This window comes from Giraffa tippelskirchi, chromosome 2 (assembly GCF_054371585.1).
Source record: "Giraffa tippelskirchi isolate mGirTip1 chromosome 2, T2T-mGirTip1v1.2.pri, whole genome shotgun sequence".
Classification (NCBI taxonomy): domain Eukaryota; kingdom Metazoa; phylum Chordata; class Mammalia; order Artiodactyla; family Giraffidae; genus Giraffa; species Giraffa tippelskirchi.
The window spans coordinates 6,143,427-6,155,588 of record NC_137276.1 but is presented as its reverse complement, the minus strand read 5'-3'; the positions used below and the strand labels follow the sequence as shown (position 1 = coordinate 6,155,588).

The 12,162-nt window shown below is 47.7% G+C and overlaps 1 protein-coding gene across 1 annotated transcript in view; it reads right to left on the bottom strand.

The window, feature by feature from the left end:
- ADAM12 (ADAM metallopeptidase domain 12) overlaps positions 1–10,408 on the bottom strand; it is a 382,360-nt gene extending 371,952 nt beyond the window's left edge. Inside the window, exon 1 of the mRNA XM_081533255.1 lies at positions 9,832–10,408. Coding sequence (XP_081389381.1) covers positions 9,832–9,919 — 88 coding nt within the window. The 5' untranslated portion in view covers positions 9,920–10,408. The remainder of the gene's footprint in view (positions 1–9,831) is intronic.
- Positions 10,409–12,162: the final 1,754 nt, after the last annotated feature.

Genomic DNA, 12,162 nt, shown 5'->3' with positions numbered 1-12,162 from the left:
ACTGGGAGCTGACTGTGGCTCAGATCATGAACTCCTTATTGCCAAATTCAGACTTAAACTGAAGAAGGTAGGGAAAACCACTAGACCATTCAGGTATGACCTAAATCAAATCCCTTACAGTTATACAGTGGGAGTGACAAATAGCTTTAAGGGACTAGATCTGATAGACAGAGTGTCTGATGAACTATGGATGGAGGTTTGAGACATTGTACAGGAGGCAGGAATCAAGACCATTCCCAAGAAAAAGAAATGCAAAAAGGCAAAACGGTTGTCTGACAAGGCCTTACAAATAGCTGAGAAAAGACGAGAAGCTAAAACCAAAAGAGAAAACGAAAGATACACCTATCTGAATGGAGAGTTACAAAGAATAGCAAGGAGAGATAAGAAAGACTTCCTCAGTGATCAATGCAAAGAAATAGAGGAAAACAATCAAATGGGAAAGACTAGAGATCTCTTCAAGAAAATTAGAGATACCAAGGGAACATTTCATGCAAAAATGAGCAAAATAAAGGACAAAAATGGTATGGACCTAACAGAAGCAGAAGATATTAAGAAGAGGCGGCAAGAATACACAGAAAAACTATACAAAAAGATCTTCATGACCCAGATAACCATGATGGTGTGATGACTCACCTAGAGGCAGACATCCTGGAATGTGAAGTCAAGTGGGACTTATAAAGCATCACTATGAACAAATCTAGTGGAGGTGATGGAATTCCAGTTGAGCTATTTCAAATCCTAAAAGATGATGCTGTGAAAGTGCTGCACTCGATATGCCAGCAAATTTGGAAAACTCAGCAGTGGCCATAGGACTGGAAAAGGTCAGTTTTCATTCCAATCCCGAAGAGAGGTAATGCCAAAGAATGCTCAAACTACCGCACAATTGCACTCATGTCACATGCTAGCAAAATAATGCTCAAAATTCTCCAAGCCAGGCTTCAACAATACATGAACCATGAACTTCCAGATGTTCAAACTGGATTTAGAAAAGGCAGAGGAACCAGAGATCAAATTGCCAGCATCTGTTGGATCATTGAAATGCAAGAGAGTTCCAGAAAAACATCTACCTCTGCTTTATTGACTATGCCAAAGCCTTTGACTCTGTGGATCACAACAAACTGTGGAAAATTCATCAAGAGATGAAAATACCAAGACCACCTTACCTGCCTCCTGAGAAATCTGAATGCAGGTCAAGAAGCAACAGTTAGAACTGGACATGGAACAACAGACTGGTTCCAAATTGGGAAAGGAGTACCTCAAGGCTGTGTATTGTCACTGTGCTTATTTAACTTCTATGCAAAGTACATCATGCGAAATGCCAGGCTGGATGAAGCACAAGCTGGAATCAAGATTGCCGGGAGAAATATCAATAACCTCAGATACGCAGATGACACCACCCTTATGGAAGAAAGTGAAGAAGAACTAAAGAGCCTCTTGATGAAAGTGAAAGAAGAGAGTGAAAAGGCAGGCTTAAAACTCAACATTCAGAAAACAAAGATCATGGCATCTGGTCCCATCACTTCATGGCAAATAAATGAGGAAACAATGGAAACAGTGAGAGACTTCTTTGCGGGGGAATGGGGGGGCTCCAAAATCACTGCAGACAGTGACTGTAGCCATAAAATTAAGAGACGCTTGCTCCTTGGAAGAAAAGCTATGACCAAACTAGACAGCATATTAAAAAGCAGAGACATTACTCTGCCAACAAAGGTCTGTCTAGTCGAAGCTATGGTTTTTCCAGTAGTCATGTATAGATGTGAGAGTTGGACTATAAAGAAAGTCAAGTGCAGAAGAATTGATGCTTTTGAACTGTGATGTTGGAGAAGACTCTTGAGAGTCTGTTGGACTGCAAGGAGATCAAACCAGTCAATCATAAAGGAAGAACTGACTCATTGGAAAAACCCTGATACTGGGAAAGATAGAAGGCAGGAGGAGAAGGGGATAAGATGGTTGGATGGCATCACTGACTCAATGGACATGTGTTTGAGCAAGCTCCAGGAGTTGGGGATGGACTGAGAAGCCTGGTGTGCTGTAGTCCATGGGGTCGCAAAGAGTCGAGCACGACTGAGCAACTGAAATGAACACTGAATAAATCAAAATAAGCCTGCACTACTAAAAACAAAAGCGAAGTCTACCTACCACCACCCCATTATATTTGTTTGATGAGAGATATGCTTCGAAATGGTAGATTAGGGACTTCCTTGGTGGTCTAGTGGCTAAGACTCCATGCTCCCGATACAAGGAGCTCAGGTTCCATCCCCAGTCAGGGAACTAGATCCCACATGCCACAACTAAGAGATTGCATGCTTCAACTGAGAGTTCGCGTGACACAGCTAAAGATGCCACATAAGGCCCGGTGCAAATACATAAATGAACTAAGGCGATAGCACGTCCTGCATCAATGATCCAGCAGAAGCAAATAAATAAATAATATTTCTAAATAGTAGACTAAAATACTAGACAACAATAAGAATAAATAGGAGAGACAGTGAAAGACATAGAAGAATTCTCAGTTCATGGAGGTTTTTGGGAGGTGGCCAGAGTCCCCAGCTACCTTTATACTTTGTTACCTGAAGTGCAACATTAAAGGTTTAACACTATTACTAAATTGTGGAAAACAGACATGTAATCTCTAAATTACTAGAGCTGGAAAGAAGTAGGGGTAAATAATCCTTCAGCAATATCATGCATGCATGCTAAGTCACTTCAGTTGTCTGACTGCAAACCTATGGACCACAGCCCACCAGGCTCCTCTGTCTGTGGGATTCTCCAGACAAGAATACAGGAGTGGGTTGCCATTGCCTTCTCCAGTGCATGAATGGGAAAAGTGAAAGTGAAGTCGCTCAGTCGTGTCCAACTCTTAGCGACCCCATGGACTGCAGCCCACCAGGCTCCTCTGTCCATGGGATTTTCCAGGCAAGAGAGGTATTTTCCAGAGGCTCTGAAGCAGAGAGGTTCTGCAGGCCAGGAACCGGGCATCACTGAGTGGGGTGCCATTGCCTTCTCTGCAATGTCACCCTGGGAGGACATAAAAGCTTAAAGGATAAAAAAAAATGTCAATATGATGCTGAATTATTCAGCTTCTCCATCTCCTCAATCAGTTGGAGGCAAAGTTTACTGGACATTAAATACAGCCCAGGGAAGCAGGATGAAGAACGTGCGGGGGTGAATATAAGGATTGAAGTGGCAGCCTGTCGAAAAGTGTGATCTTCAAGGTGCACATTTCAACTGACAGAGTTTATGAAGTACACTGTCATTCTGTTTCAAAGCAAACTACCTTACAATCTCAACGCTAGAGACATTTAATTATTTTCAAGATAGAGTCTATAGATGACAAAACGTCAACAACAGCGAGGCTAAGACCTGGTCCCCACCATGAGACAGCCTGGGGATGGCCCTTAGCAGACACTCAGCCATCAAAGCTGTGGTTGCCTCCTCTGTACAGGGAGGGCAGTAACAGCACCAACTGCAAGATGCTTCCCCAGGGACTGAAAGAGATAGTGCAGGCAAAGGCCCTGCAACAGCTCCCGGCACTGGAGCACTCAATAAATAATAACTGTGAGCTGGTATTAAAACTTTGGCATCTTGGCCTGCATGCTCAGTCATGTCTGACTCTTTGCGACCCCATGGACTGTAGCCCACCAGGCTCCTCTGTGCATGGGATTATCCTGGCAAGAATCCTGGAGTAGGTTCCCATTTCCTCCTCCAGGGGATCTTCCCGACCCAGGGACCAAACCTGTGTCTCCTGCAGCTACTGCACCGGCAGGCGGGTTAAAACTTCAGGCTTCACAACATACTAAACAAACATAAAGAAATAGCTACTACAAACGCACAGAAACTACTCCCCAAACATTCTGTATAGATTATATCAACTCCACTTTCTCAAACCCAGAGAGCTAATAATTAAAGAACTGTGTATCCTATAGAGCCGTTTCATATAGCTTTCTGTGGGCGTGCAGCCAGGGGGCTAGCCATTTGCTACAGAAGGAACATGGGAAAGTGTTTCTCACACCTGTCTTTATAAATCAGATACTGCAGGAACAATTCCACTTAGAGAGGCCTTTGGAATGTACTATGATACAAAAACAACAACAAAAAATTTTTTGCAACTGTAATGAATTCATTACGGCATCATCTACATCAGGAAGAAATGTGCTTAGCTTCTTTAGATGATGTAGTTGCATTCCTGAAAAAATATCCTTACAGTTTCCACAGCTGCAACATCCATCTAATTAGGTGCATGTTGACTTTGAGTATTTATAGATTTTTAAAGGAAAGTTTTGAAACATTTAAAAATGAATGTAATTTTTGTTTCCACAAGGAAAGGCTAGAAAGTGCCAAATGACAAGTGAGGGGGGAAAAAAAAGCACGTCTATACACAGAGTGTGGTAACAGAAGCCTGGGCCGACTTTTCAATGTCCAGGGCGGACTCACAGGTGTTTATCTGCACTCCCTCCTGAAACCCTATGAAACAAATAATAATCATAAAAATAATTTAATAAAAAAGAGTTGGAGAGAAAATAGCAACACATAAGAGAATGCAACAGGGCTTTAGAAGAGGGGAGACAAGCGATTACCTCCTCAGCAGAGGACAGAGAGGTGGGAGTCCTCCTGCCCAGAGAAGAGGGAAGCCATCTAGGAGGTGAGATGAGTGCTAAGAATCTTGGAAAGACTTGGGCATGGGAGGCACTAGACGCCTCTGATGGTCAATACCATCTAGGCTGAAAGACCGTCCAAGGCAAAGTCAGAGCTCCAGGTCCTTGCAAAGGCACCACGTAGGTGACTGCCCTCCCATTTCATCAGACAGGAGATGTATTTTCCAGAGGCTCTGAAGCAGAGAGGTTCTGCAGGCCAGGAACCAGGCATCACTGAGAGGGAGGAAGTGGTAGCAAAGTGCCAAACTAAAAGCAAAAGGATTTTTAAAAAGAAAAAAAAAAACCCACAAAGCACACTCATGGGTGAGACATCCGCCTTAACCCCATTCCACTGCTCAGCTCACAGGCCTTATAGCTAGGCAGGCTTAGCTCCTCAGCTGTTTGCTGTTTAGTCTCTAAGTCATGTCCGACTCTTTGCAATCCTATAGACAGTAGCCTACCAGGGTCTTCTGTGAATGGGATTTCCCAGGCAGGAATATTACAGTGGGTTGCCGTTTCCTTCTGCAGGGGATCTTCCTGACCCAGAAACTGAACCCATGTCTCCTGCTTGGCAGGCTGTTTACCACTGAGCCACCTAAGAGTGGTAGCAAAATTCTTTTTTGGACCAACCTAAGAAAAAAGACATAGTCGGTGATGTATGGAGGTACCCCCAAGAAAATATAGGCCAACCATTTACTAAGCTCTTCTTTGAAGCATACAAAAGTTTCAATCAACTTTTTAGTGTCTCATTGTTAAATACAGACAGACTGCCAAAATTAGACATTTGAAGCAACTCAAAGACTATGCCAAACAGGAGGGTGAGAGCTGAGAGCTAACAATGAGAATAAAGTCAGTGACACAATGTGTAAAAAGCAAAAATTAATATATGCCAAGAATTCACAGAAATCTTGCATCCATTATGAAAGAAAAAAGAACATAATCTTATTTTTTTAAAAACAGAACACTGATAGAACAAGAAACATCCCATGGAAATTAAATATATAGTAGCAGAAATAAATAACTTGAGTAGCGGGGTTGGAAAGTGAAATTAAACAAACTCTCCCAGAAAGGTGAACAAAGTAAAAGAGATGAAAAATAGAGGAGACAATTAGAGGACGTTTTCAGGAAGTTGGGACCTATAGCTAATAGCAGTTTCAGAAAAAAAGCATAAGAACAGTGAGGAAGAACTAATAAAAGGAAGCATGTTGGAACTTTATAGCATGAATTTTCAAGCAGAAAGTATCAGCATAACTACTGATAAGAATTTAGCTAAAGCACATTATCATGAAGCATAAAAATACTGGGAATTAAGATGACAAAAGCTTTGAGAAAGAAAACAGGCTACGTAGAAAGGATTAACAATCACCAAGCTCTCAACTTCCCAATGGGCACAGACAATGGAGAAATGTCTTACAAAACATCGAGGTAACATGATTTCTGTCTTGAAATTTTATTCCTAAGCTAACAAAGGGGATATATACATATATCTCACCACTTTTAGTATATATGTGTGCCTCTGTTCAGCTGTGCAGTTGGTCTGACTCTTTGTGACCCCAGGGACTGGAGCCTCCAGGCTCCTCTGTCCATAGGATTTCCCAGGCAAGAACACTGGAGGGTGTTGCCATTTCCTCCTCCAGGGGATCTTCCCAGCTCAGGGATCAAACCAGAGTCTCCAGTGGCTCTTGCCTTGGCAGGTGGATTCTTTACCACTGTGCCATCTGGGAACACACACACACACACACACGTGTGCGTGTGTGTGTTGTTGTTTAGTAGCTAAGTTGTGTCCAACTCTTTTGGGACCCCATGGACAGTAGCCTGCCAGGCTTCTCTGTCCATGGGATTTGCCAGACTAAATATATATATATATATAAACACCAATGTGTACAACTAAAAATAATATTTTTTCTATCTTCCATGCAGTGAGCATTTGTCACAGTCTAGTCAAGAAAAAAATCTGCTACAAAGGCTTCTGGAAATATTCTTATTTTCCCAATAAAATAGATTTAGTGATTCTGTTTTTTGCCTCTTCTGTCTTATTACTGCCTAGAATGCATATATAATGCCAAAATGTACAGCAGCCATCATGAGACCACGAGGCACTAAGCAAAAAAGCAAAAGCCAACCTGTAAGTGTGGCAGGCCAAGCAAAAGCAATGGCTCGGGTCCCTGATGAAAGAGAGATGAAAGGGAATCACAGAACATGGTGTGGCATGATCATAAACAATATTTGCTCCATGGTGCAAACATGAACGTTGTTTTTTCAAATGGTGGCAATATTACATTGGGAAGTTGGAAAGAAGAGAAGCCCGTGCGGCTGGAGTAGCGATAGCAAGGGGGGAATGGTGAGAAAGCAGATAACAGGAAAACAGGCGACAGGTTATCCAGAGGTTTGGGTTTTCTTAAGAACCATAGAAAGCCACTGGAGAGTTTTATACAGGAAACCAGCATGATCCAACTCATGATTGAAATAGATGACTTTGGCCGTGGCGCCGTGAGCAGGGACAGGAGAAGCCAGCAGATGGGTTAGGAGGTGACTACACTAGGGCTGTGAGGCTCCGCAGAAGTCATCAAAAGAAGGGGGAAATGGCGGCCAGAGCTGGGGAGGGCCTCTTGAAATGGGGGTGGGGAGCATGGATAGATGAAAACACACTTTGGAGGTTGGTGGCCTATGGAGGGAAAGGCACAGACTCAGGATGACCTATGTGTTTGCATGGCATCTGGAAAAGGCAAGGGACATTATTACTGAGTTGGGAAGATAGGGGCAGGGGGTGGAGAGTGTCTAGGGTTCTGTTTTGGACCTGTTAAGGCTTGCCCGGTGGTTCAGCTGTAAAGAATCCACCTGAAATGCAGGAGATGCAGGTTCCATCCCTGGGTCAGGAAGATCCCCTGGAGAAGGAAATGGCAACCCACTCCAGTATTCTTGCCTGGAGAATCCCATGGACAGAGGAGCCTGGAGAGCTACAGTCCATGGGGTCTCGAAAGAGTTGGACATGACAGAGTGATTGAGCAACAGTAACAACAAGGACTGAGATGCCCTTGAAGGTACCAAGCAGGAAATTGTTCTGGCAGACACAGAGAGATAAACCCCAAAATATGCTCCATCTTCAACAAGCAGCAATTCATCCGTCTCTCTTGCCAACACAAAGAGATGTCTCATTATACATTTGGGTTTTAAAACAACCTCCATGCTCTGATTTGGTGCACTGACTAATTTAAGACTTGATACTGAGAACCCAAGGATAAACAAGCAGTGAATCCTGGGATATCTCAGCATGTAATCATTCTAAATGTTTCGGCGTAACTGGTTTTCTAGTGAAAGTGTTACTTGCTCAGTCGTGTCCGACTCTTTGCAACCCCATGAACTGTACCCTGCCAGGCTTCTCTGTCCATGGAATTCTCAAGGCAAGAATCCTGGAGTGGGTTGCCATTCCCTTCTCCAGGGGATCTTCCTGACCCAGGGATCAAACCTGTGTCTCTTATGTCTCCTGCATTGGCAGGCGGGTTCTTTACCACTAGTGCCATCTGGGGAGCCCCACAACCATTCTAAAGGTTTTGGTTTAATTGGTTTTCTATTCTGAGTCATAGCTATCCTAGGGAAAAACTCTCTCAACCAAATCTGCAGACATGAAATAATAAAAGTCCTTCCTCTGTGAAATAATTTCCCATTATTAGCTTGACTTAGTGAACATTTTCCTCTTAAAAAAAAGAAAAAAGCATTTATTGTCCATGTTCAGTGGACTTCTGTTTATGTGTACAGAGCGTGTTCCAAGGCAAAGACCACTTCAGGCACACTCTGAGATTGTTTTAGTTTTTTTAAAAGTTCTTTCTCAATAAATATTCAAAAGGACCAATTTGCACAAAAGTCTTTGAAAACATTTTTGATGACTATTATTTTCACTTGCAGGTCAGAGAGTTATTCAACTAAACAGTCAGCAGTATTTTTTGTTGGCTTTCTCATTGCTTCTTCCTTGCTTTGAGCAATCCTTTTATTTAATCATTAATTCCAAATTGGTCTTCATTGGCATGTGGATTTTAACGAGAGCTGGGTTTTAGCCACATCACAGTAGATGTGGTGGAGGGGGAGGGTAGAGGGCAGCCGTGGCAATGGCAAAACTAAACGCACCCTAAGATGGTAACGGTTCTTGATTGAGGCCAGTTGCTGAAAAATAAATGCCTGTGATACAGAACCATAGAAATTTGGAGCTGGAGATGAGGCAAGCCTTTCATCGCTAGGCCGACAGCGCCCCCGGCGGCAGAAAGACGGCGGTGGCGGGGACTGGGGCCCGTAGAAACTTGCGAATTTTTAAAACGGCACCTGCTGTTTGAGTTCTCATCGTGCAAAAAGATCCACAGGTGCCCGATTTTAAGGGTAGACAATTGGGGGAAACCCAGATCTTTATAAAACGGCTATAATAGTCACACTTTAGCTTAACTTGGAGTTAAGTTGTCGCTTTACATAAAGTTGATTTAAGCGACTAATTGGCAGAGAATGTGACGGAGCGGCCGGAGACAGAAAGATTCTGCCCAGGTTTGGCCGCCGCGGACCACGGGGGAGCTATCCGGAGTCCGAAAAGAAGAGGGAAAGAAAATTAAAGAATTGAGCACGAGAGTCCTTTTTTTTTTCTTTTTAAGTGGAGAGCGCCGTGGGAGGCGGCGGGCACACCTGCGGGCACAGGGGTGGCTCACCTGCGCGGTGACGGCGCGTCCCCGCGCAGTAGATCCGAGAGGGAGGCAGGGGCGGACAGGAAACCTCAGGGAGAGGTGACCCGGAGTCAGAGATGGGGATCGGTGGGGGGGGATTCATCAGGGGCAGGGTGAGAGGACCCGCGCGCATCCTCCGGGGCGACACGTGTAACTGTCAAGGCGGAGAGACACCCTGGCAGATGAGCCCCGGGAGGGGAGGGCGCGCGAGCGGCCCCGAGGCTGTGTCCCCCCGGCTCCGCGCAGGCGGCTTCGGGGCCCCGAGCCAAGGGCTCCCTCCTCACTCCGGGAGCTGGCACCTGGGCGGTGGGCGGAGGGTGAGCGGCGGGGGTCCCCTCCGAGCCGGGTGCCCGAGTCCCAGCGCTCCGTAGCTGAGTCCCCGCGCGCCGCCATGCGCCCCTGGGTGTCCCCCCAGCCCCAGTGGGCGCGCGGAGCCCCGGGAGGACGGGTCCCCAGCGGGCTGGCGGGCGGGCCGCCGCCTGGGCTCGGCCACTTACCTCGGGCCGCGCGCGGCGCCAGCAGAGCCCCGGCCAGGGCGAGGAGGAGGGCGCGGGCGGGGGGCGCGGGCGGCGGGCGCGCGGCCATCGTCGCCGGCCTTCGGTGCAGCGGCAGCTCTCGGGCCGGGCGGCGGGCGCTGCACCATCCCCCGCGGGCGCCGGGCAGGGGCCGGGCGTCGCGACCCGCGGGGACTTCCTGCCGCGGGGAGGCAGCTCCGAACCCCCTCGCGCAGCGCCCGGGCCGCGGAAGAGCTCGTCTAGGCTTTCATTTTTTTTTAAAGAAAGTTTTCCCTTGGCGTGTGTGCGCGCGCGCGTGTGTGTGTGTGTGTGTGCGCGCGCGCGCGCGCTGTGCTGGCACGAGCCAAGCCTTGACCGTTGCAATAAATGAGCAAACTGTCCGAGTTGGCCCCGGGACGAGGAAGATCGTTAGGGCGAGGAGGCAGGCCTGTGAAATGGATCCACGGCCCGCAGTCACCGTTCTCCTGACCACGGAACAAATTATCGTCTCCCCCGCCCGCCGGCGGCGTCCCGCGGGTCCTAGAGACCGCTCGGGGTCCCCCGCCCAGGGTCCCGCCCAGAACCGGCGCTCGCCCACCCCCGGGGCGGCTCGGGGCAGGGCGCCTCCCGGGCCGCGCGCCCCGGCGGCGGCGGCGGCACAGACGTGGCTCGGTGGCGGCCGGGCGCAGGAGCGCACACACATCCCCGCCCCGGGGTGATGTGGCCGCGGGGCCCCGGGCGCCCGGCTGCCAAGAGCACACGCGGCGGCACGGTCCAGCTTTCCAGTCTGAGGCTGGAAATGATGACTCGGCTGCTCGCTCCAGGCTCGCCGGGAAGCAGCGGAACGCGGGTAGCCGGTCTGAAAGGCTGTCGGCTGCCCCCCCCCGCGCCGGGCCGGTCCCCTAAGTTCCCAAACGGGGACATCTCCTGCCTGAGACTGAATTTGGACTTGAAGACACGCGACTTCTGGGCATGCTGCTTTTGAGGCATTGCTTTAGGTTTTAGGATTATAGATTGGCTCATGTTTCTTTTCCAGGGCATGGACGACCCCCCCTCCCCCTGCTCCACATCAAAAAAAAAAAAAATGCACAGCAATGTTTCCCAAACTTTCCTGATGTAAGAAACGACTGGGTTTGTCTGTCAAAAATACTGATTCCTGGGTGCCCTCCCATGCCCTTGAAATGAGGCTCTCCAGCCCCGGGGGGCTGGGGGAGCACTGGGTGTTTGGGAAACACCAGTGAGATGAATCTGACTTGCTTCCCAGTCTGAGTTCTTGGCTATCTCCTTCTCTTCTGCCTCCATGGCCTCAAAGAGACACAGTATCAGTTTTTATTAAAGCAGCACTTGCCTTCTCCTAGACAATGGGACCAGCAAGGAGAGGGCTACACAGACTAAAGGAGCTGGGGGGCATCAAGATGGGTGCCCACCACCTGTGGAACCAGATCCCTAACCTAACCGTGACCATCTATTAGAGCCCTAAGGACTAACGGGTTAATAACACCCCCACCCAGATTATTCAGCATCTCCAGCTATGGATGGAGCCTAAAGTGAAGTGTTAGTCGCACAGTCTTGTCCGGCTCTTTGCAACCCCTTGGACTGTAGCCCGCCAGACTCCTCTGTCCGAGGAATTCTCCAGGCAAAAAGAATACTGGAATGGGTAGCCATTCCCTTCTCCAGGGGATCTTCCCTACCCAGGGATCGAACCCAGGTCTCCCCCATTTCGGGCCGATTTTTTTTTTTTTTTCACCATCTGAGCCACCAAGAAAGCCCGGATGGAGGCTGGGAAGTTTCTGAAGCCCCAGGTGATTCCACTGTGCAGCCCAGAGACAGAACCAGGCATAAAAACCTGTCCTGTGACCTCCCACCAATTTCTGACCAAGCGTCATTCCAAGAGGCATTTAGCCAGCATTTGAGAAAACTCCATCCCTCACCACCTCTTTTTACAAGAAAGTGACTTTTCTCCTATTTTCCTCCCACCCCTAGGTTTCTGCCATGTTTCTAAGAACCAGGTCAACTTCTCTAAACAACATTCAGGCCTTTTATTAAAAAATGAAAACCCAAAAACCAGAAGCACAGGCCCCAGGACCCCCTCCTTAGCGCCAAGGCATCTCAACACTCCATCTGGAAGCCAGGCCTGGGTCCAAGCCCCAGTTTCAATCCAGCCCTACTACTCACCCCTCTGTCTGTCCTTTGTACTTTCATTCTCTCCATTAGCAATTAGCAATGCTGTGTTGAGGACTTGGGAAACCAAACCAATCAGAAACGCCTCTTGCTTTCCAAGACTTTTCTGTCTAGTCGGACAAACTGATCAATCCGGACTATTGAATGGGGTGA